This window comes from Geotrypetes seraphini, chromosome 2 (assembly GCF_902459505.1).
Source record: "Geotrypetes seraphini chromosome 2, aGeoSer1.1, whole genome shotgun sequence".
In the NCBI taxonomy this organism is placed as follows: Eukaryota; Metazoa; Chordata; class Amphibia; order Gymnophiona; family Dermophiidae; genus Geotrypetes; species Geotrypetes seraphini.
The window spans coordinates 56,107,851-56,131,531 of NC_047085.1; the positions used below are offsets into that span (position 1 = coordinate 56,107,851).

Here is a 23,681-nt window from a genome sequence, read left to right on the forward strand (position 1 = left end):
TTGTAAACCTTATAACATCTGTGAGCATTTGCACAAAGAAACTGTTAACAATACCATATAGACTTTAGACTATGACCCAGAAATATCACAGAAGAGACAAGTCAATTTGTGTATTTTTTAATGAGAATAACTAATGGGCAGACTGGATGGACCGTTCAGGTCTTTATCTGCCATCATTTGCTATGTTAAATAAGTACTCCAGCGATTAATATAGACAATGCTTTTGAAAACTTTTGGTGAATTCCCATATGTTTCTAAATGGAAATATGTGCTAGTGACTCGACAGTCATAATATAGACCAGATCCCTCTTAGAATCAAGCCAACTGAATGCTAACTTAGATCCGCAACAGTGGCATAGCTTCAAGTGGGCTTGGGCTCCCCCCAAATTACAGCACTATTACCTTAGCTAGTGAGAATCCCCAAGTCCCACCAGCTGAAGACTCAGTTTTCACACATGCGCAAAAACTGAGCATGCATGGGAGGTGACGTGGTAGTGGCCCATGGATGCCAATGACGTCCAGGGGAAGGAGACCTCTTCAGCTGGCAGGGCTTTGGGATCCTTGCCAGCTCAGGTATTTATAATTTGAGTTGGGGGGTCACTGGAGGGAGGGCATAGAGGTGGGAAGCAGGAAAAAAAATGTGCCCACTCGTTTTGGCTTCAGACCTATCCAAAACTTAATGTCTGGATATGCTACGGTTAGGGAGGATTTGGAATCGGCACCTATGTGCAGTAAAGGTTGAAGAGATTAGGTTTGGTGCTGGCAGGAGTCCAGGTTTCGTGTCTCGGGGAAGGCAAATGATCCCATGTAGCCTTTCCATTGACAGAAGTATGAATGGCGTGTTCTCATTTCAGCAAGGCAAAGCTGGTAATAGCTGTACCGCTGTTGCTGCCTGTCCCCTTGGTAAGTGAATGGGAGACTAAATGAAGATCACATATTCTGCAAACCCAAATGTTTCTCATTTCAGTATTTATAGCATCATTGTCATTTGCTCAGGATTTAAATCAAATGCATATGTGTGTGCTAAGTTCACTTAGCAAACTTTTGCCCGGTGCTTTGGAAAGTATTACATATCAAGCTGTAGATTTCGCCACACTTTCTGCCTTTGTGAAAAACGTCAATTTGTTTAAGGAGTTTCCTTGTTAAAAACTTTTAGACAACTTGGAAATCTGCTGTAGCCGGGCACACTTGAATTTCTATTGCGTAAAACAAAGTTCCAAGACCCTAGCAGCAAAGCAGTTTGTTTATCAGTTGATACTAAAGCGCTGTACCTTACTCTCTCTCTCTCTGTCACTCTGGATAACTGCCATAAGGATCAAATGTCAGACTGTGGAAAAGATTCTTTTAGCAGAAACATCTGGCTCTGCACTCTTTAGTCAGCTAGGCAGGCTGTAAATAATGGAGCGGTCTCGATCATCTCTGGTTTTTTTGTAATGTATGTTTCCTCTGGAGCAGACCTCAAATTTAGCAAAAACAAAAGTGGCAGCTTGAAGCCATGTGATTAAGTTGACTGGCAAAACTGTGTGCCAGTGCATTGTAAACTGGGTGCCATGGCGAGATTTAGGGTGTCAAAACAAAACAAGGGACAGTGAATCTTATTTAATTGCCTTTAAACCTAGACGGTGCTCAGATTCCACGAATGGAACAGAAATTCTCAAAACAGGGGACAAACCCCTATAAGAGATTTTCAGAGTCTATCACTGTACCAACTTCTTAAGGTAGAAAGGTAGTTAAAATATGTCATAGTGACACCAATGTGTAGAAAGTTTTTTTCTTCCTTTTTTTTTTGCAGTTTAAATTATATGATGAGTGCAATAAGGTGAAACTTAACTTGAGTGTTCATACAGCATAAACCGGCAAGGTTCTAATGCGTTTCGCCAGGATGGCTTCTTCAGAGAAACTGCTAGCGCTGAATGTAGCTCCAGTCTTTAATTCTCTCACATGACCCGTAACTTTTCACTTCCTACAGTTACGGGTCATGTGAGAGAATTAAAGACTGGAGCTACATTCAGCGCTAGCAGGTTCTCTGAAGAAGCCATCCTGGCGAAACGCGTTAGAACCTTGCCGGTTTATGCTATATGAACACTCAAGTTAAGTTTCACCTTATTGCACTCATCATATAATTTAAACTGCAAAAAAAAGGAAGAAAAAAACTTTCTACACATTGGTGTCACTATGACATTTTAACTACCTTTCTACCTTAAGAAGTTGGTGCAGTGATAGACTCTGAAAATCTCTTATAGGGGTTTGTCCCCTGTTTTGAGAATTTCTGTTCCATTCGTGGAATCTGAGCACCGTCTAGGTTTAAAGGCAATTAAATAAGATTCACTGTCCCTTGTTTTGTTTTGTTTTGATTTATTCCTTTTCGGACATTGCTTTTGTACTTTTACCCAGTTGTTATATTGAGATTTAGGGTGTGCCACGAGATGCCGGCAAAGAGAAAAGGTGCCAGCTGATTACCTACAGAATGTGCCTCTCGTGGCGAGAGGCACATCCTGTAGGTAGTCAGCCAGCGCCGGCACCTCTCCTCCCAGGGTTAGCAAACTCAAGACTCCATCTGGAAGGCTACGTGCACGCGCGGATGTCAACGTAATGATGTTACACATGCACATGATATCATCACGTTGACGTCTGTGCATGTCCGGAGGCCTCCAGCCGTCACCCCGAGTTTAGTGTTCCCTGGCTTCAAAAAGTTTGCGACACACTGCTGTATGCCCTGCCCATACTCTGCATGTGGACACCCATCCTCAAACTATGTGCCACTGCATTTAGGCACCATTTTATAGAATAGCATGTATCCAGAATATTGGCATATGCTGGAATGCACATACCGTTTTTTTCGCTCCATAAGATGCACTTTTCCCCCCCAAAAGTTGGTGGAAATGTCTGTGCGTCTTATGGAGCGAATATTGCATCTGGTGGTCTAGTGGTAGGCCGGGACAGGAGGGATCCGTCCCAGCTGACTAACTATTTTTTACCCCTCCCCCGTACCTTTTTAAATCCTGATAGTCCAGCAGTGTATCGGTAGGAGCGAGCTTTCCATGCTCCTGCCCTGCGCTGAGCCCCTCCCTCGCTGGACGGCTGCCTCAGAACTCATGGCCAGTAATGCACAAGGCAGGAGTGAGCTTTTCGCGCTCTAGCCTGGGCCTGTGCTGCTCCCTGAATGGCTAACGTTATATTATAGAACATTATGGGGTCGATTTTTATTCGCAGAAATTTAACCAGCCATAAACATCTCCTAGCTGGTTTAATTACTAACCAGTTAGTGCCACTGAAAATAATCAGTTAGTGCCGAACTAAAAACTGGCTATTTTGGGGACATTCCTGGGGTGAAGTTGGTACTTTGCCAGTTAAGTGCCTTTATTCATCACTTAACTGGCCAGGGTAACCACATAAATACGATTGACTTTTATACGTTCCTATTTTTATATGATAACCCATAGCCAGTTAAATGCTAAATATGACACTTAACTGGCTATGCATTAGCTGGCTCCGCAAATCCTGAAATACAGTGCTTGTGCCCGTACATGACCCAGCATTGAATTTTCAGGTTTAACGCTGGCAGTAGTCGGCAAAGTGCTGATTGCTGCCTGCTGAATATCCGGCCTATATGATCAGACCATGGGACTGATTGAGTTTTAATAAGCCAATTGCTTGTGAATAAATACTAAATCAATATAATGCCAGCATTACATTGCCTTTGAAACCAGCAAACAGGGTGGTTAAAACCAGCAAACAGGGTGGTTCAAGAATATCCAGTGTCCTAGGCAAACCATAATCTGTGCACCCCTGCCCTGCTTATAGTCCAGCATCTCCCCTTTCTTATCCCCCTCAGATATCCAGCATCTCGTTCATTTTTTTTGCCTTCTCGCCCCTAAAATCCAGCATCTCTCTCCTTTCTTCTTCAGCTCCTTCTACTCTTGCTGCTATCTCTGTTGCTATGTTGCTTTCCCCTGGACCTGAGCCACAAGCTCTGGCCTGCAGCAGCTACCCTTTCAGCATCTGTACACATGCATTTAAGGCCTTCCTCTGTCTCAGAAGGGGTGTGACTCGGCAGGCCTTAAATGCACACTGATTCTGAAAGGCCCATTAATGATAGAGGCGTTAAAGCAATGCTTTTGTGAGCTGTGCCAGTGCTGTGTTGCTACCCTGAAAAGTCTGCTGTTCTAGTCAGATTCTTAATCCACCTAGTGGCTAGACTGGTCCTGATTTAAACATGTCCACAAACAAAATGGATACATTATCCTGTCTCTGATTAGTTCTCCAAAAGTAAAATCCTCTAATGACACCAATGTATTCAAATCAACCAGCAAAGAAACCACTCTTTCAATAGAACCTTCGGTCAATCACCGTTTTTATCTGGTGATCTATAAAATTACAACAAAAGATCAAGCCCGAAATCATAGCCTTGAGATTATATGTTCTCTTAGGCTTCTACGGATGGCATCATGATTGTTGCTGCTGTCCGGGTCTCACCGTTTTTGGATAGGTAGAACCACCGATTCAGACATCATGCTGTGGCTTTCTTTAGGGTATGCTGTGAGGTCTGCAGTTTTGTCTTTTATATATAAAAACATAAGAATAGCCTTACTGGGTCAGACCAATGATCCATCAAGCCCAGTAGCCCGTTCTCATGGTGGCCAATCCAGATCACTAGTACCTGGCCAAAACCCAAGATGTAGCAATATTATATGCTACCGATCAGGACAAGCAGTGGCTTTCCCCATGTCTTCTCAATAACAGATTATGGACTTTTCCTCCAGGAACTTGTCCAAACCTTTCTTAAAACCAGCTATGCTATCCGCTCTTACCACATCCTCTGGCATCGCGTTCCAGAGCTTAACTATTCTGAGTGAAAAAAAATTTCCTCCTATTGGTTTTAAAAGTATTTCCCTGTAACTTCATCGAGTGTCCCCTAGTCTTTGTAATTTTTGACAGAGTGAAAAATTAATCCACCTGTACCCATTCTACTCCACTCAGGATTTTGTAGACTTCAATCATATCTTCCCCTAAGCCGTCTCTTTTCCAAGCTGAAGAGCCCTAACCATTTTAGTCTTTCCTTATATGAGAGGAGTTCCATCCTCTTTATAATCTTGGTCGCTCTTCTTTGAACCTTTTCTAGCGCCACTATATCTTTCTTGAGATAAAGAGACCAGAATTGAACGCAATACTCCAGATGAGGTCGCACCAGAGGCATTATAACATTCTTAGTCTTGTTAACCATTCCTTTTTTTAATAATTCCTTGCATCCTATTTGATTTTTTGGCCACCGCCACACATTGGGTGGAAGATGACACCCAGATCCTTTTCTTGAGCGCTAATCCCCAAGGTGGACCCTAACATCCGGTAGGTAACTGATTCAGATTATTCTTCACAATGTGCATCATTTTGCATTTATCCACATTAAATTTCATCTGCCATTTGGATGCCCAGTCTTCCAATTTTCTAAGGTCCGCCTGCAATTTTTCACAATCCGCATGCATTTTAATAACTTTGAACAGTTTAGTGTCATCTGCAAATTTAATCACCTCACTTGTCATTCCAATTTCCAGATCATTTATAAATAAGTTAAATAGCATTGGTCCTAGTACAGACCCCTGTGGCACTATACTGTTTACTCTCCTCCATTGAGAAAATTACCATTTAACCCCACCCTCTGTTTTCTATCTGATAACCAATTCCTAATCCACAACTGAACTTTGTCATCTATCCCATGAGACTTTAATTTTCTCAGGAGCCTCTTGTGAGGAACTTTATCAAAAGCTTTCTGAAAATCTAGATACAGTGGTGCCTCGCATAACGGACGCCTCGTACAGCGAACGCTGCGCATAACGAACTTTTTGTCTTGCTCCCTATAACGAACTTCGTTTCACACAACGAAGTCGCCCGAGGGGCCCGGGGGGGGGGGGCGGAACTACTCTCGCCGCTTCCTAATGTGAGCCGGGAACAGCAGCACCCTCCTGTCTGAATGCAGTGTTCCATCATCTCCCTCCACCTTACCTTAGATGCCGAGTTTTCCGGCTTTCTTTTTCGGCCAGCCACACACTTTCAAAGAGCAGCACATGCGCGCATGCTCTGTTGTTCAATCTTCTCCTCTGACGCAACCGGAAACCGGAAGTTGCAGGAGAGAGAACATTGATCAACTTCAGCAGCTGCGCGTGCACAGCTTTTTGAAAGCGTGCGGCTGGGTGAAAAAGAAAGCTGGCAAACTCTGCATATAAGGTGAGGTGGAGGGAGGGAAATGTAGGGCTGCAGAACGAATTATTTTGTTTTACATGTATTCTTATGGGAAAACAGGGCTGCAGAACGAATTATTTTGTTTTACATGTATTCTTATGGGAAAACGCGTTTCACCCAACGAACGTTTCACATAACAAACTTGCTCCTGGAACGGATTAAGTTCGTTGTGTGAGGCACCACTGTACACTATATCAACTGGCTCACCTTTATCCACATGTTTATTCACACCTTCAAAGAAGTCAAGCAAATTTGTGAGGCAAGATCTCCCTCGGCTGAATCCATGCTGAGTCCATCTCATTAAATCATGTTTGTCTACGTGTTCCACAATTTTATCTTTTATTATCATTTCTACCATTTTGCCCGGCACCGAAGTGAGGCTTATCGGTCTGTAATTTCCCGTATCTTCCCTGGAGCCCTTTTTAAAAAATCGGCGTAGCACTGGCCACCCTCCAATCTTCAGGTACTACAGATGATTTTAGCGACAGGTTACAGATCACTAACAGCAGGTCAGCAATTTCATTTTTGAGTTCTTTTAATACCCTGGGATGTATACCATCCAGTCCTGGCGATTTATCACTTTGTAACTTGCGATTTGGCTTAGTACATCTTCCAGATTCACCGAGATTTCTTTCAGTTCCTCCACATCATCACCCTTGATAACCATTTCCGGTTCAGGTAGATCTCTTACATCTTCTTCCGTAAAAACTGAAACAAAGAATTCATTCAGTCATTTCACTATGGCCTTATCCTCCCTGAGCGCCTCTTTTGCTCCTTGATCATCTAACGGTCCCACAGATTTCTTCACAGGTTTTCTGCTTCTGATGTACCTAAAAAAATTGCTATGAGTTTTTGCCTCTTTTGCAAGTTTCTCTTCATATTCTTTCTTAGATGTCTTTATCAATTCTTTGCATCTAACTTGCCAGTGCTTGTGTTTCTTCCTATTTTCTTCATTCGGATCTTTTTTCCATTCTTGAAAGGATTTTTTTTGGCTCTAATAGCCTTTTTCACTTCACCTTTTAACCATGCTGACTCTCGTTTCCTCTTCTTTCCACCTTTGCTCATACGTGGAATACATCTGGTCTGGGCTTCCACGATATTTTTAAATAACATCCATGCCTGGTTTACAGTCCTAACCTTTGCAACCTGCCCTGCACTGAGCCCCTCCCTCGCTGGATGGCTGCCTCAGAACTCATGGCCAGTAGTGCACAAGGCAGGAGTGAGCTTTTCACGCTCTAGCCTGGGCCTGTGCTGCTCTCTGAATGGCTAACGTTATATTATAGAACATTATGGGGTCGATTTTTATTCGCTGCAATTTAACCAGCCATAAACATCTCTTAGCTGGTTTAATTACTAACCAGTTAGTGCCACTGAAAATAATCAGTTAGTGCCGAACTAAAAACTGGCTATTTTGGGGACATTCCTGGGGTGAAGTTGGTACTTTGCCAGTTAAGTGCCTTTATTCATCACTTAACTGGACAGGTTAACCACATAAATACGATTGACTTTTATACGGTCCTATTTTTATATGATAACCCATAGCCAGTTAAATGCTAAATATCACACTTAACTGGCTATGCATTAGCTGGCTCCGCAAATCCTGAAATACAGTGCTTGTGCCCGCTTTTACTTCTTTTTAACCATTTTCCTCATTTTATCATAGTCGCCCTTTCAAAAATTAAACACCCCACAGTAGATTTCCTTTGCAACTTTACTCCCGGTATCAGCTCAAATTTGATCATGTTATGATCACTGTTTCCCAGTGGACCCAACACAGTTAACTCCCGTACTATGATTGAGAACAGGGAGGACTGTTGGTCATTAATTTTTTTTAATTTTAGCAGGCAAGAATCAATGGTCACACATTTGAATGTGATGGGAATTCTTGGTCTCAGATTTGAATTTTGGCGGGAAAGATTGTTGGTAACACAAATTTGATTATTGACGGGAATGTCTGTTGGACACAATTTTTAATTCTGGTTGGGAAGTCTGCGGTCACATTTTAAAAAATTTGTTAAAACAAACAAAAAAAGGAAGCGTAGAAACTTTTAGATGGAGGGAGAAGGTGTTTGTCTTCGGCCGCCCATTTGAGAGAATGGATGCACCAAACTTGGACAGACTTAGCTAATCTGGAAAACTAACTCCTTAAACTACATCTCCTACCATTTTTTGTTCTGTCACAGCATTGTCCTCTAATGGTTGTTGACCGTTGCTATTTTTCTGGGTCGGGCTGTCCATAAGTTTTAAGGCTAGAGAGGTAGCTCAAAGGAGTAACAGATATAGGGAAACTACTAAAGAAAATTAACATCAAAACAGCCTACAGTGCACCACAGAAACTTGCATCTACACTCACACATGTGAAAAACCAGTTATCTCAGCTCCAAATCTCTGGGGTGTACAGAATCCCATGCAGCTGCGGCCAATCCTACATTGGTGAAACTGGATGCACTATAGAGGAAAGGCTGAATGTGCTGACTATAGCAGACTATACAGCTTTACTGTACAGTCTTTGTAGATTTCCTCACTTTGAAGTCTCCTTAGACGTTGTACTGAAAGCAAGGACTCCTCTGAGTTATATTGGCAATTTTAAGAGGCTCCTATTCAGTTAACCCTTACTTCTGTAATCTTAGTGTTACCAGCCAGACTCTGTATTTCTTGAACAGCATTCTTTAATAATATTAAGAAACACTCACAAATGACTTCAAGGCAGTTCAACTCTTGTCACAGAGTCTTCTCAATCTATCAGCTCTCCCTATCCAAAAAGGGAGCTGGGAGTGTGTCCACACCTTGTGGAAATAACATTGTTCTCCAGACTTCGATATAAAACTAAGCTGTGTTAGATTGATATAAATAAAGGATGAAAACCTGGTGGGGGAACAATGCCAGATCCAGGCTGTCATACAGCCATGCGGTCCACAAAAATGGCAACTGTTTTCTCTCTCAGACTGAACAAGAAGGAGGCGGTCTTAAGCTCTGTGGTTGCAGCCTAGCTCTTTGGAGAGAAGCGAAGCCCTCTGGGGATTTAAGTACACAGAACACACTTTACTTCTATTGAAAAAGACATGGGGGAAGCCACTGCTTGCCCTGGATTGATAGCATGGAATGTTGCTAATCTTTGGGTTTTTGCCAGGTACTAGTGACCTGGATTGGTCACTGTGGAAACGGGCTACTGGGCTTGATGGACCATTGATCTGACCCAGTAAGGCTATTCTTATGTTTACTCATACATCATAGCATAAAAACTTATACTAGTTCTTATACAAGAAACTGAGCAAATGCCCACATAAAATGGGGGCAGAACACTGAAAGAGCACAAGAGATACCACAAGCTATACAACACAGAAAAATCTGCTGTAGCCCTCCATGGCAAGTAGAAACTGGTCATATGATTAGATCTGAGAAAGAAGACTGCTGGTGGCTGAGAAGAATCAAAGAGGCAATAGAGATAGCAAGACACAACAATAACTTCAATGGAGATAAAGGGCTCTCCATAAACAAAGCATGGCAACCACTCATCCAAAAGAAATTCTGTGCAAAAAAGATGAGGGCTGAGGCCAAACGCCTTCTCCCTCAATCCAAAAGTTTCCATCGTCCTTTTTTTTTTCTGACAATTTAAAATTGTGTCCAACGGACGTTCCCGCCAAAATTCAAATTTGTGTTACTAATGAACTTTCAGTGGTGCAGTGGTGCATTGGTTGAAGCTACAGCCTCAGCACCCTGGGGTTGTGGGTTCAAACCCCGCACTGCTCCTTGTGACCCTGGGCAAGTCACTTAATCCTCCATAGCCCCAGGTACATTAGATAGATTGTGAGCCCACCGGGACAGATAGGGAAAATACTTGAGTACCTGATTGTAAAACCGCTTAGATAACCTTGATAGGTGGTATATAAAATCCTAATAAAACTTGAAACTTGAAAAATCCAAAGTCATGACCAGAGATCCTCCATGATGGCTGAAACATTCGTTCTACCTACCCAGATGCAGCGAGACTAGGACAACAGCAACAGTTATTCACCCTGCAAGTTCTTAACTTTATTGAATATGACTACTCCACTACCTTTCTTCAAATCCCTGTTGCACATTAGAGAATGACACGGTGGCGGTTTACCCGCGGCTACCGCTTTTAGCCGCGGGTAACCCGCCGGAACGGGGAAAGAAAAAAAGCAGTCGCTGCGGGGACGGGGACAAGGCCATTCACCGCCCCGTGGAGCGGTGAATGGCCTTGTCCCCGCAGTGAGGTATCAAGGATCGTGCGGTCCTCGCAGCCACTGCCCGCCTGTCCATAGCATTTAGCCAGCTCCCTCCCTCCACCTCACCTTAAATTTCGAGTTTTCCGGCTTCCTTTTTTCCAAGCCGCACGCGTTCAAAAAGCCGCGCACGCGTGGCTGCGCGAGTCAATCAATCTTCTCCTCTGACGCAACCGGAAACAGGAAGTTGCAGGAGAGGAGAAGTTTGATTGACTCGCGCAGCCACGCGTGCACGGCTTTTTGAACGCGTGCGGCTCGGGAAAAAGGAAGCCGGCAAACTCGGAAGGAATATAAGGTGAGGTGGAGGGAGTGTGGGGGCTGCTGGACCATTCTTCATTACCTTGCCATACTAATTCCATTCTGTGTTAGGTGCCACGGACTCAGATTCGAGTCCTAGCGACGATGAGTTAAAGATCCCAAAAGAAGCCAACTTCTAAATCCAGTGGTTAGAGCTACACTCCTTGTGACCCTGGGCAAGTCACTTAATCCCTATTGCTTCTGACACAATGGGCAGTTCCAAAGACCAAGACTGGCCAATGTCAAAGACAGGATGCTGGGCTTGATAGACCCTTAGTCTCCTCTGTTTTTAGTGATCAACAAAGTTCTATGTTTCTATAATCACCCTAATTCTGTTATCATTGGACTAGATATTCAAAATGATTTAAATGGCCAGGACAGGCTCCTGGCTGTTCAAATCATCTGTCCAGGGCTAACCAGGCATTTTCAATCTTCATGTTCAGCCCAAATGGTATCACACAATTCAGCAAAAATACCCAATGTTGTTCCTCATAATTTAAATATTGCTCATAGAAGGAACAACATTGGATATTTTTGCAAATGGAAGTTGGAGGGTTAATTCCCTTGAAACAGCCTATTGAGTGAAACATGAATTCATGCTGGGACACAAGATAGGTTGAATTTGTTTTGAATTTAAAAGGAAAATGATCAATGAATATTATAATGCTCTAAGGACAAAGTTTTGAAAGGCTAAAAGGCTCCAAACAAGGTTCTCTACTTTCTCCAATACATATAAAAAGCTAATTGTTATGCAGTGCCAGACTGCAAGCTGTTTTCTTATGCAGTTGATACAGTCTTTTCATGCTTGTTCTAGTCCAGGCTGATTGTGTTAAATTTTAAGGGGGAATGTTATCGATATGGGCTACTGTTAAGAAGTGATATTTAACTATTAACCCCAGTCATTGGAAACTAGGTCACATTGCATAAAATGAGACCTGTGCTAAAATAGTTAGTGGTAAAATAACATGAGTTGCCATACGGAACAGGTCCATCAAGCCCAGTATCCTGTTTCCAACAGTGGCTACCTCAGGTCCCAAAAACCCGGTAAGATCCCAAAAGAGTAAAACTGATTGTATGCTGTTTATCCTAGTAATAATCAGTGCATTTCCCAAAGTCCATCTAAATATTGGCTTATGGACTTTTTAAAGGAAATTATCCACACTACAGTGGTGCCTCACACAACGAACTTAATTGGTTCCAGGAGCAAGTTTGTTATGCGAAACGTTCGTTATGTGAAACGCGTTTTCCCATAAGAATACATGTAAAAAAAAATAATTCGTTCTGCAGCATAAAATATGCTAAGATGACATAAAAAAAGATAAATTTTTGGTTATTATTTTTATTTAGATACATCTAAAAACATAATTGTTTTTTAAAACAACACACATTTTTTAAATTTAAAGACAGACTAAGTAGAGTCTAATTTTACAGTGAGAGAGGGCAGAGTCTCAGCGGCAAAAACTGGGACTTAACTGTTCATTTTTTTTTTTTTTTCTACCGTGTTTCCCCGATGATAAGGCAGGGCCATCAAATAAGACAGCCCCCCCTTTTTAGAAAAAAATGTAAAATAAGGCACCCCCCCCGCAAATAAGCCACCCACCGATACCTGCGCTTACCCGAATCGGGTGGTACGGTGGGTGACTCTGTGTGGTCCCTGGCACCCCCGACACGATCGGGGCAAGAGGGAGCTCAAGCCCTCTTGCCCCCCCGACTCCCCGACACGATCGGGGCAAGAGGGAGCCCAAGCCCTCTTGCCCCCCGACTCCCCGACACGATCGGGGCAAGAGGGAGCCCAAGCCCTCTTGCCCCCCCCGACTCCCCGACACGATCGGGGCAAGAGGGAGCCCAAGCCCTCTTGCCCCCCCGACTCCCCGACACGATCGGGGCAAGAGGGAGCCCAAGCCCTCGTGCCCCGCCGATTCCCCAACTCCCCGACACGATCGGGCCAGGAGGGAGCCCAAGTCCTCCTGGCCACGGCGACCCCCTAACCCCACCCTGCACTACATTACGGGCAGGAGGGATCCCAGGCCCTCCTGCCCTCGACGCAAACCCCCCCTCCCCCCAACGACCCCCCCCCCCAAGAACCTCCGACCGCCCCCCCAGCCGACCCGCGACCCCCCTGGCCGACCCCCACGACACCCCCAACCCCCTTCCCCGTACCTTTCTGTAGTTGGCCGGACAGACGGGAGCCAAACCCGCCTGTCCGGCAGGCAGCCAACGACGGAATGAGGCCGGATTGGCCCATCCGTCCCAAAGCTCCGCCTACTGGTGGGGCCTAAGGCGCCTGGGCCAATCAGAATAGGCCCGGGAGCCTTAGGTCCCTCCTGGGGGCAGGGCCTGAGGCACATGGTCGGGTTGGGCCCATGTGCCTCAGGCCCCGCCCCCAGGAGGGACCTAAGGCTCCCGGGCCTATTCTGATTGGCCCAGGCGCCTTAGGCCCCACCAGTAGGCGGAGCTTTGGGACGGATGGGCCAATCCGGCCTCATTCCGTCGTTGGCTGCCTGCCGGACAGGCGGGTTTGGCTCCCGTCTGTCCGGCCAACTACAGAAAGGTACGGGGAAGGGGGTTGGGGGTGTCGTGGGGGTCGGCCAGGGGGGTCGCGGGTCGGCTGGGGGGCGGTCGGAGGTTCTTGGGGGGGGGGCGGTCGTTGGGGGGAGGGGGGGTTTGCGTCGAGGGCAGGAGGGCCTGGGATCCCTCCTGCCCGTAATGTAGTGCAGGGTGGGGTTAGGGGGTCGCCGTGGCCAGGAGGACTTGGGCTCCCTCCTGGCCCGATCGTGTCGGGGAGTCGGGGGGGCAAGAGGGCTTGGGCTCCCTCTTGCCCCGATCGTGTCGGGGAGTCGGGGGGGGCAAGAGGGCTTGAGCTCCCTCTTGCCCCGATCGTGTCGGGGAGTCGGGGGGGCAAGAGGGCTTGGGCTCCCTCTTGCCCCGATCGTGTCGGGGAGTCGGGGGGGCAAGAGGGCTTGGGCTCCCTCTTGCCCCGATCGTGTCGGGGAGTCGGAGGGGCAAGAGGGCTTGGGCTCCCTCTTGCCCCGATCGTGTCGGGGAGTCGGGGGGGGGGGGCAAGAGGGAGCCAGGCGGAGAGAGGGCAGTTAAGCGCAGTGCCTGCGCGGAAGGATGCAGCTCGGGCGACTTCGTTGTGTGAAACGAAGTTCGTTGTACGAATCAAGACATAAAGTTCGTTGTGCGCAGCGTTCGCTGTGCGAGGCGTCCGTTATGCGAGGCACCACTGTATTTTAAACCCTGCTAAGCTAACTGCTTTCACCACATTCACTGGCAATGAATTCCAGAGTTTAATTACACATTAACCCCTGGATTCTCTAACCAGCACCCATGTTGGCAGCTGCCTTAAAAGCAGCTGCAGATCGTGTGTCAATCACACAATAGTGCCAGTTAGAGAATAGCACCTCAAGTGCCTACATAGACACAATTCACACAAAGAAAAGCGCCAGAAATATACAGTAGGTTCAGAAACCCCTGGCCTACATTTCTAGCACCTATCTTTGCCTACAACAGTCCACAGTCTGCAATCAGCAGATCATGGCAGAGGAATCCCTGATCAGCTGAGCCAGCAGGATTCCCAAAAACCATGGCTTTGGGAAATCCTGCCAGCTCAGGTGATTGGGGATTCCCTTGCTGCGATTAGCTGAACCAACAGAGCAAACACCAATTCCTCTCTCTCTCTCTCTCTCTCTCTCTCTCTCTCTGACCCCTCTCTCCCACCCACCTACCGACTGATTCCTTCCAAGCAGTGGCGTAGCGAGGGTGAGAGGTGCCCGGATTGGTGATGTCCCTCCTCCGCCCTTTTCTCCACCCCACCCCTGCTGCATGTGTGAACACCCCATCCCTACCCCGTACCTCTTTTGACTTTACTGTTTCGTTGTGGGTATTCTCCCCTCTTTAGCAGAACTGGTTTATCATTTTAAAATCATGTGTGGCACCAATGGCAAGAAAATGTAATGATAAAACAGCAACTAATTTTGCCTATTTTTATATATTAGAAAAATACTACCGTATTTTCATGTAGATAACGCGCACCCGTGTAAAACGCGCACACGGGTATAGCGCGCGAAAAACACAAATCTATGTACAGAAATTTTTGTATACCGCGCATGCTGCCCGACTCTCCCGTCGCCGCCCGACTCTCTTTTCACCCGCCCCGACTCTCCTCTGGCCACCCCGACTCTCCTTTCGCCCGCCCCGACTCTCCTCTCCCCCTTGAAGTCCTGTCCCCACCCTGAAAACCTGATCCCCCCCCGACGTCCGATTCACCCCAACGCAGGACCGCTCGCACCCCCACCCCGAAGGACGGCTCGCACGCACTCCCGTCCTCTTGCCCCAGCCAACCGCAGCACCCCCGACACGATTGGGGCAAGAGGGAGCTCAAGCCCTCTTGCCCCCCCCCCGACACGATCGTGGCAAAAGGGAGCCCAAGCCCTCTTGCCCCGCCGACTCCCCAACTCCCCGACAATATCGGGCCAGGAGGGAGGCCAAACCCTCCTGGCCACGGCGACCCCCTACTCCCACCCCGCACTACATTACGGGCAGGAGGGATCCCAGGCCCTCCTGCCCTCGACGCAAACTCCCCTCCCCCCAACGACCGCCCCCCCAAGAACCTCCGACCGCCCCCCCAGCCGACCCGCGACCCCCCTGGCCGACCCCCACGACACCCCCACCCGCTTTCCCCGTACCTTTGTGTAGTTGGCCGGACAGAAGGGAGCCAAACCCGCCTGTCCGGCAGGCAGCCAACGACGGAATGAGGCCGGATTGGCCCATCCGTCCCAAAGCTCCGCCTACTGGTGGGGCCTAAGGTGCCTGAGCCAATCGGAATAGGCCCGGGAGCCTTAGGTCCCTCCTGGGGGCGGGGCCTGAGGCACATGGGCCCAACCCGACCATGTGCCCAAGGCCCCGCCCCCAGGAGGGACCTAAGGCTCCCGGGCCTATTCTGATTGGCTCAGGCGCCTTAGGCCCCACCAGTAGGCGGAGCTTTGGGACGGATGGGCCAATCCGGCCTCATTCCGTCATTGGCTGCCTGCCGGACAGGCGGGTTTGGCTCCCGTCTGTCCGGCCAACTACATAAAGGGAAGGGGGGGTGGGGGTGTCTTGGGGGTCGGCCAGGGGGGTCGCGGGTCGGCTGGGGGGCGGTCGGAGGTTCTTGGGGGAGGGCGGTCGTTGGGGGGAGGGGGGTATGCGTCGAGGGCAGGAGGGCCTGGGATCCCTCCTGCCCGTAATGTAGTGCGGGGTGGGGGTAGGGGGTCGCCGTGGCCAGGAGGGTTTGGGTTCCCTCCTGGCCCGATATTGTCGGGGAGTTGGGGAGTCGGCGGGGCAAGAGGGCTTGGGCTCCCTTTTGCCCCGATCGTGTCGGGGGAGGCAAGAGGGCTTGAGCTCCCTCTTGCCCCCATCGTGTCGGGGGTGCCGCGGTTGGCTGGGGCAAGAGGACGGGAGTGTGTGCGAGTGGTCCTTCAGGGTGGGGGTGCGGGTGCGGGTGGGAGTGCGTGCGAGCGGTCCTTCAGGGTGGGGGTGCGGGTGGGAGCGCATGCGAGCGGTCCTTCGGGGTGGGGGTGCGAGCGGTCCTGCGGGGGGGGGGGGGGGGTGAATTGGACGTCGGGGGGGGGGAACTATGTAAAAAAAATTTTGTACAACGCGCTCACGCGTATACCGCGCAAGGTTATGCACGGTTTGTAAAAACATGTATAACGCGCGCGTTATATGCGTGAAAATACGGTACATTTGAAATGTATATCACCCAGTCCATAAGGTGAATGTCCATATTGCTGTCTGTTGTTCTGCTGAGCACTGGCATTGAAACAGCAAAATGCATTTATTGCATACTTGTCCTCTGTCGGAAACATTATGGTGGTATATTAGTTGTGTTGATAAAAATTTATAAACAAAGCCCTGCCAGCTGAACATCTCTTTCTCTAGTTCAGCAGCAGGAACTTTGATTTATAAGAACGGAATATGCTAAATATTAGAGTACTAAGGCTTATATGGATGCTGCGGGGACGGTGACGGGGAGGTGAATGGGATGGCAGTGGCGGTGACAGGGCGGTGAAAGGGATGGCGGTGGCGGTGACGGGGCGGTGAAGGGAACGGTGGTGACGGGGCGGTGCAGAGGATGGTGGGCCAGGGACGGGGCAGTGACGGGGACAGATTTTTTTCCCCGTGTCATTCTGTATTGCACATGTTAATAACCAGCAGGGCTAAATTTAATGTAGCACCATCTCTGAATGCCAAGATTCACCCACACAATACATGTACAAACAATTTTCTGGCAATTCGGTTGTAAACTAACTCTGCCTTGTGTTTCATACTTGCATTCAGATACCACCCACGCTTACTCGCGTTTCCTCACTACACAATTCATATTCCTGTAATAAAGAAAAGCCATACAGTCAAAAACATAACTAATAACTTAGGCAAAAATTCAAATAGAGGCTTTGAAAAAGGTTTGCACAGAATTTGCAAGTGAATTAATGAATAGGAAATAAACAGAGCCTGGCACATATGTTATATGCTGTGAAGCCCAAATGTACCTAATGTGGTTTAACCATCAAGTATATAACTACCACAAAGTATAATTGCATCTTGGTAACAAGAATTTTTTAAGCTGCTTTGAGTTAAATATACATTTGCAAAAAGTATTGCAAATAAAATTAACTCCCTAAGGAAATAACTTCCTGTCATATCTGTAGAATAGATATTCAAATGGTTTGTGAAGTTAGCCAGACAAAGTTTGAATTTCCCACCCCGTCTTTGCTATGCCCATATGTATATCACTCATTATGGGCGTGTTTATAGCTTTATGTCCACCACACTTTGAATAAAGTTATATTGGTGGTGATGATAGAATTAACTGGATCTATCTAAGGTGGCTTTTCCAGCCATAGTAGAGCACTGGGGTCGGTCTCTCTTTGATCTCCGCAGCAGAACAAGTAAGCCAGCAGGTTTTTCATTTGAAAAGTAGAGCCCGGAAGTGTTGATGCTCTGGTTCAGCCGTGGCCTCAGAGAGTTCTGTTGTAAGTTTTTCCTCCCTGTCCAATGATAGGCTGATTCATTCAGCAGAGCATGGCCCATCAGGGCAGCATAATTCTGGTGGTTCCAGACTGGCCTCGCAGGCTATGGTACACAAATTTCATGTGGCTTCACAAAGACACTGGCTTCCAGTAGGTCCATCCAGATCTTATGTCTCTGGGTCCAGTCTGTTTAGAGGAGCCGAATCGCTTTGCTTTTACGGCAAGATTGTTTACAAGGCGCTAGGATAATAAGTCTATTCAGATGTAGTCATTCCTACTTTTTGCGAGTCTAAGAAGTTGACTGCGGTCTCAGGCCAAGACATAGAAGATTTTCCACTATTGGAGCGACCATGCATGGGTGGAACCGTATTTGGCTCCGGTTTCCGTGGTGCAACTTCTGCCAGGAGGGTCTGGACACGGGCCTCACAAGTCACTAAGAACATAAGAACATAAGCAATGCCTCTGCTGGGTCAGACCTGAGGTCCATCGTGCCCAGCAGCCCGCTCACGCGGTGTCCCAACAGGTCCAGGACCTGTGCAGTGATCCTCTATTTATATCCTTCTATCCCCCTTTCCAGCAGGAAATTGTCCAATCCTTTCTTAAACCCTAGTACCGTACTCTGCCCTATTACGTCCTCTGGAAGTGCATTCCAGGTGTCCACCACACGCTGGGTAAAGAAGAACTTCCTAGCATTTGTTTTGAATCTGTCCCCTTTCAGTTTTTCCGAATGCCCTCTTGTTCTTATATTTTTTTGAAAGTTTGAAGAATCTCTCTACTCTCTCTATGCCCCTCATTATCTTATAAGGCTCTCTTTTTACAGAGCTCGGGATCATACACCTCTGGTGTCTCATCCAGGCATCGTTAGATTTCTGAAGGGGGCTCTTCAGTTTTGGCCTCTAGTCAAGTCACCTTTCCCTTTGTGGGATCTTGCTGTGATTCTGTTTGGACTTTCTTCAGCTCCACTTAAGCCTCTCAAAGATGCATCCCTCTTGGATTTGACGCTTAGAGTGGTTTTCCTGGTCGCACTCACTTTGGTGAGATATGTCTCGGAACTTCAGGTTCTCTCTTGCACAGAGCCCTTTCTGTAGATCAGTGTTCTTCAACCACCGGTCCATGGACCGGTGCCGGTCCACAGAAATTTCCTGCCGGTCCAGAGGGCCGGCATGTGCATCAGGCCCAAAACTGTGTTCTTCAACTGCCGGTCCGCAGTGCGATCGATGCGTTGTTAATAAGATTATATTGTGTGTATGTATGAAAAATGAATGGAAAAAAATAGTGTTACAATTAGGACTATGGGGACAGGGTCTGGGGTGGAGATTGGGTAGAGATGGGCAGGGTCTGGCCCACGACTTAGCCCAGTGTTCTTCAACCGCTGGTCTGCGGACTGATGCCGGTCCACAAAATAATTATTTTATTTCTGTCGGTCCATAGGTGTAAAAAGGTTGAAGAACACTGCTGTAGATCTCTGAGTCTGGGATCTCCTTTCACACTGTTCATTCTTTGTTTCAAAATGCAATCGGTAGCAATCAAAACAGGTATAATATGGGCTGTTCTTTCAACACTCATAACCAACTTTACTGCTGTATTTTGTACTAATTGTAACACCTTGCTCCTCATTTTAGAAACACCGCAATAAAGAGCGTTACAGTAGTCCTGTCGTGATAATACCGTACCTTACACAACAGTTCTGAGATCAAAATGAGAGACTAGCAATCTCAAACTGTATAACGTGTGAAGTTGACCAAAACAAGCCTTACATACAATGTACTTGAGACTGATTCCCAGAGCTAGTAATCCAGCCTGGTTCAATGCAATCGGGCTCAAAAAGCATGTCTAAACAGCAAAGTTTTCAATCATTTCCAAAATTTGAGGTAGACTTTTTCTGTATGTAAAGTGATTGGAAGATTGTTCCATAAGTAAAAGGGCCAGGGAAAAAAGGCATTCTGTCTAGTAGACTCAAAACATACTACATGTGGACTAGAAAGAATTAAACAATGGTCAATAATAGTATGTGGTGTGTAGACTAAATTGGCTTAATATCTCTTAATTGAGCTTCAGCTCTTTTCCTCCTTGTTTCATTTTAGATGATACTGGCTGTCCGAGCAGCCAGTCAGTTTCTCCAGTTAAAACGCCCTCTGAGACTGCAAACAGTCCAATAAGTTTTTGTGTGGAAGATTACACCAAGAAGAAAGCAAATACTGGAACTGGAGTTGATGGCAATATGCAATCTTCTCGACTTAAGAAGGAACCTAAAATATGTCTGGTAAAGCCAGGTATGTAACCCTTATTCATCTTTATTTTATTCATTACTGTAATGCACTGCTTAGAGGATTATAGGGCCTCTTTTACTAGAGTGTTGATCAATAACACAGGAATTAGTGGAGAAGTAGCCTAATGGTTAGTGCAGTGGGCTGAAGACCTGCAAAACTGGGGTTTGATTCCCAATACAGCTTCTTGTGATTCTGGGCAAATCACCTAACCCTCCATTGCTCCAGGTATAATACTTAGATTGTGTGAACCCACTAGGGTTAGAGAAAGTACCTGCATACCTGCGTAGTGAAGGGGAGAGGTACCTGGGGCGATGGCGCCCCTCCTTCCTGCAGTGTGTGCACCCCCATCTCATTCCCCGTACCTTTTTAACTACTCCAACACAAGTAGCATGCCCAAGTCGGTGTCGGCTCGCCCTTTCACGTCACTTCCTAGGTGCGGCACCCAGAAGTGACGTCGGAGAGAGTGCCGATGCCGACGTGAGCAGCAATGTTGCTCACGCTGGAGAAGTAAAAATGATGCAGGGGATGGCAGGGGGGGAGCGGAGATGGAGGGGTGTCGGTGCCCGGGGCGGACCGCCCCCCCCATCCCCCCCTTACTACACTACTGCCTGCATATAACGTAAACCACTTTGATTATACCATAGAAAGGTGTAGTATATTAAATCCTGTTACCCTTACGCTGTTCATTGTAGAATCAATGTTATTATGCATGCCTCCACTAATAGTTAACTCGGCAGCTTGACACTTATTATGCGCAATTCCTGTGTCAACAGACAAAAGCAGAGTGGGTAGAGACTGGTTGAAGATGGTGCTGTTTCACTTAGTGCATGGTATGGTTCTGCACATTAATTCATGTAGCAGTGGCATATCAATGAAGGGGACTTTGGGGCACCTAGACTCCCCTCCCCCATTTGTGTCCACTGGTATCACTGCATGGTGGCAAATTCGAGTTATGGTTCATGAAAATTTTTATCGAACCGCAAAATTGTGAATAACGAAACACCGAGTCTAGAGATTAGGTTCAAGCAGTACACTTTCTGCCTCAAAATTGCAGAAAGTGAACAGTGGATCCTGCTGGGAGAATAGGGTTAAATTACTGCATGGGAACAGCACTTGAAGTACTGAGTTCCCCCCTGCAGTCCCATCCTTACTACCCTCCCTCCCACAAGAGTTCCTTCTCCACTGCTGTTTCCCCCATCCTCACCCCTGACATGAAAAGGCAGCGTTCCCCCCTCTTCTAAACAGACATCACCAACCCCCATTCTAGACCCATAGGTAGAACTCCAGGCCTACCTCGTTGCCTTGGTGGGCTGGCGGTGCATTGGGGCAGGAGGGATTCCCATGTGCTCTTGCCCATGCTTTCTAGCGACAAAAATGGCTGCCGAGACTGTAGCAGCTCTAGACCAGGGAGAGATCCAACATTGTGCAGGTCGACTTGAAAATCATTTACATGTGTTTACAATCAGAGTAAAACAGCAAGAATGGACCGTCTGAAGCACCTGCTTCCCAACCCAGGCCCAGATGCATTAAAGTCAGCAATTGCAGCTAAACCAGCCACTTACCTGACTAACCATAGTTCAGCCCTTTTATTTATTTATTTATTTTTAATGGACACAGATGCTGTGCATGTTACACATGTACAATATCTGCCCCATTTAAAAAAATAAATCCCACTGATGACTGCCCTCCCTGACATCTCTCTGACGTCCCCCCAAAGAACTGGCACAAGGAACCCTCACCCCACCCGTGGCAGTGAAAACAGCAGGAGGAATGCCTACTCCCTTCTGTCATGCCAACCTCCCAACACCCCCCTCCCTGCATGAGAAAAAAATAGCAAGAGGGATGCCCACTCCCTACTGCAAACAGACCGCCAACTGCGCCAGGCAGCCCACCTCAAACCATCTCCTACCTTCCCCTCTTCATTCCCCCCCCCAAAAAAAAAAGGAGGGATGCCCACTCCTTCCTACCACCGGATGCTCCCCTAATCCACCCCCGAACCCCAAAAGGACCTTTTGTTCTGAATAAAGACTTCATTATTGGTTGAAAAGACATCCCTCTTGCTTTTTTCTTGTTCTGTTTGTATCTCAAGGCAAGGGGCTCTTCTGCTGTTCTGGCGGGATTTAGAGAGAGGCAGAGTTGCAGATGGAATGTGAGTGGGAACTGGGGAGCTGGAAACTGATAAAGGAAAAGACAGGAAGGTGTCTCAGTCTTTATGACTGCGGGGGGGATTTCTATGCAAAACAGTTTTAAAATACTGAGCGTAGAATTTTCAAACCTTTGTGCAGAATTAAGCCAGGAGTAGTTTTAATATTACAAATGGATCTATGATTATGCAGCCCACTACAAAAATTAATGCAACCTACACATTCTTAACTATTGGATCACGTAGCCCACTGTTGAAAAATCTTAAAAGTCCGCTGAAAAGCTTACCTGAACCTCTCTTAGGGCTAGATTCACTAAGCCCACCAATTGTGTTTGTGATCATGTACTGACCCGATTCACTAACCTCTGTGCCGATCATCCTTTGATCTGATCCGTGCATGCAAATGAGGGGAAGCGGCATGCAAAGTAGGAAGGACATGATTCACAAATCAATTTCAGGCACACCGACTGGGCTGCCCGATCAAAAAACAAGTGACTGTTGAGGACCAGTCTTTGTGCAAAAAACCTGCTCTCTGCCCCGATTCTGCTTCTCCTGCTCTCTGCCCTAATTCCGTGGTTTTAACCCGCGGTGCAGCCCCGCTTGCAACCTGTGGGTTAAAACCACAGGTTTGCGAAAGTTTGCAACTCTAAAAAAAAAAAAAAAAAGTTTCCAGCTCTTCCTTTGCAGTGAGCATGTACAGACAATCTACAGGCAAAGAAGATGGTCTACTCATGCTCAAGGATCACTCTCCAGTGATCCATGCGGTCGGTGAGGGGCATGCCTCCGATCACCCTCATTTGCAACACCCCCATTTGTGAATTAGTCAGCCTGCCTCAGATCGGCTAGGTTAGTGAATCTAGGCCAGTGTTCTTCAACCTTTTTACACCTATGGACCGGCGGAAATAAAATGATTATTTTGTGGATCGGCAAACTACTAGGACTGAAATTTTAAAATCCCATTTCCGCCCCATCTCTGCGAGCTCGTCCCCGCAAATCATCTGATCCCATCCGCACAAGCCTCAGTTATGATTTTATATTGAATATATTTTATTAAAGTATAAAAAGAAACAATATACTGTACAATTGTCATTTTATAAATACAAATAATACAGAGCAAGGATAAACAAAACCCCTGTCACTCCTCCCCTTCACATATATCCCCTCTACTATCAAGAAAACTGAACAAGCCAAATTATTACAGAATGCTACACAGAAATATCATGCTAACAGAATACCGCAGTCATACATGACAGAAATAGTGTTAGGGGAGTACAACTAGGGCAACTGCCCCCCTGGTCAGAGAGAGCCCTAAGCCAGCTGGAAGCTAAAGAAGTACTACCTGAGCTTTGCAGTCCCCAGTTATGTCAAACACCAGCTCTAGCAGGATATATATTTCAAATCTAATATATTCTAATCACAAAATAGAAATAAAATTATTTTTTTCTACCTTTTGTCGTCTCTTCACACTCTTCCT

The 23,681-nt window shown here is 46.8% G+C and overlaps 1 protein-coding gene across 3 annotated transcripts in view; it reads left to right on the forward strand.

Annotated features, from left to right (window-relative positions):
* SYBU (syntabulin) overlaps nucleotides 1-23,681 on the forward strand; it is a 94,858-nt gene that overhangs the window by 14,553 nt on the left and 56,624 nt on the right. For all 3 annotated transcript variants that reach the window (XM_033934394.1, XM_033934392.1, XM_033934393.1), the window contains exon 4: nucleotides 19,879-20,067. In XM_033934394.1, the coding sequence (XP_033790285.1) occupies nucleotides 19,879-20,067 (189 nt within the window). The remainder of the gene's footprint in view (nucleotides 1-19,878; nucleotides 20,068-23,681) is intronic.